Source organism: Diaphorina citri, unplaced genomic scaffold, assembly GCF_000475195.1.
Source record: "Diaphorina citri unplaced genomic scaffold, Diaci psyllid genome assembly version 1.1 scaffold10804, whole genome shotgun sequence".
Lineage (NCBI taxonomy): Eukaryota > Metazoa > Arthropoda > Insecta > Hemiptera > Psyllidae > Diaphorina > Diaphorina citri.
In genome coordinates this window covers 1-1,436 of record NW_007388178.1, presented here as the reverse complement: position 1 = coordinate 1,436, position 1,436 = coordinate 1, and the positions used below count along the sequence as shown (strand labels likewise).

Below are 1,436 nucleotides of genomic sequence, written 5' to 3'. Positions count from 1 at the left end.
CCCGTAGAACGAAGCATTCAAGATGAAGCATAAAGTTCTAGATTACAGTACACACTGTCCAACATTTCTCCCTGGATGTGAACAATATGGAGGATGGACGATGGAGGTGTGACCTAAAGGAGAAGATAGAACACGCGTTGCAGGTAATATTCAGGAACTTGGCACCCTTTTTTTTATTTCAGATAACCATGAACATACTTAAGTGGCCTGTGGCGGCAAGTGTGGAGGTCCAAAGTGGATTCTCTTTGGTTAAATCATGTCAAATAAAAAAAAGTCACATAATAAAATACAGCTTTATCCTTATCTCTCCCCAGATCCCAGCCTGGGCGTTGTATCCAGCGCGGTGATCGAAGGAAACAAGTTCCTCTTTCTGAAGAACAACTCGGAGTATGAAAGTGGAGGTGAAAAGGATGTGGTTTTCTCCCTGGATGTGAACAATATGGAGGATGGACGATGGAGGTGTGACCTAAAGGAGAAGATAGAACACGCGTTGCAGGTAATATTCGGGAACTTGGCAACCTTTTTTTTTACAGGAAATGTTTTTATGTTGGGATATCATGACTTTTTGCCAAGTTAAATATAGGTAGTTTTTTTTCCACTGGATGTGAACAATATGGACGATGGAGGTGCGACTTGAAGGAGAAGATAGAACACGCGTTACAGGTAAATATTTAAAAATTTGGCGCCCTTTTTTTTACAGGAAATGTTTTTATGTTGGGATATCATGACTTTTTGCCAAGTTAAATATAGGTAGTGGAGGATGGACGATGGAGGTGTGACCTAAAGGAGAAGATAGAACACGCGTTGCAGGTAATATTCGGGAACTTGGCAACCTTTTTTTTTTACAGGAAATGTTTTTATGTTGGGATATCATGACTTTTTGCCAAGTTAAATATAGGTAGTTTTTTTTCCACTGGATGTGAACAATATGGACGATGGAGGTGCGACTTAAAGGAGAAGATAGAACACGCGTTACAGGTAAATATTGGGGAATTTGGCGCCCTTTTTTTACAGGAAATGTTTTTGTGTTGGGATATCATGACTTTTTGCCAAGTTGAGATAGGTAGTTTTTTTACTGTTTTTACTAGACATTTGTAGGAGGATTTCCTCTTTTAAAGTTATCTGCGCAGCTTTTTTGTTATTATCATTTTAATCTTTGTTTCAGAATAATGGGTTTTGATGGCAGAATTCTCAATAGTTCTTGTTGATTTGTATTGCAGGATAACAGCCTAGTGTATATTGTAATGGACTCTGAACCAGCGTGCAACATGAATCGGTTCATCAAGCAAGGGTTTATGCAAGATGAGCAGTTGTTCAAATGTTTCCAACTGTTCAGGTTCTTCTTGATTTTGGACCACAGTGCTCCGCTGTTTTCACTCACAGGTATGTACAGTAGACCTACTTGTATCAACAACCATAAATCAAGAGACCTCTTA

The 1,436-nt window shown here is 39.1% G+C and overlaps 1 protein-coding gene across 1 annotated transcript; it reads left to right on the top strand.

The window, feature by feature from the left end:
- Positions 1–256: 256 nt before the first annotated feature.
- On the top strand, positions 257–1,387 carry LOC113472942 (the record flags this gene model as incomplete). Its single annotated transcript, XM_026832727.1, has 2 exons — positions 257–496; positions 1,221–1,387. Coding segments are annotated over exons 1-2 (407 nt in total), but the record flags the coding sequence as incomplete, so codon positions are not given.
- Positions 1,388–1,436: the final 49 nt, after the last annotated feature.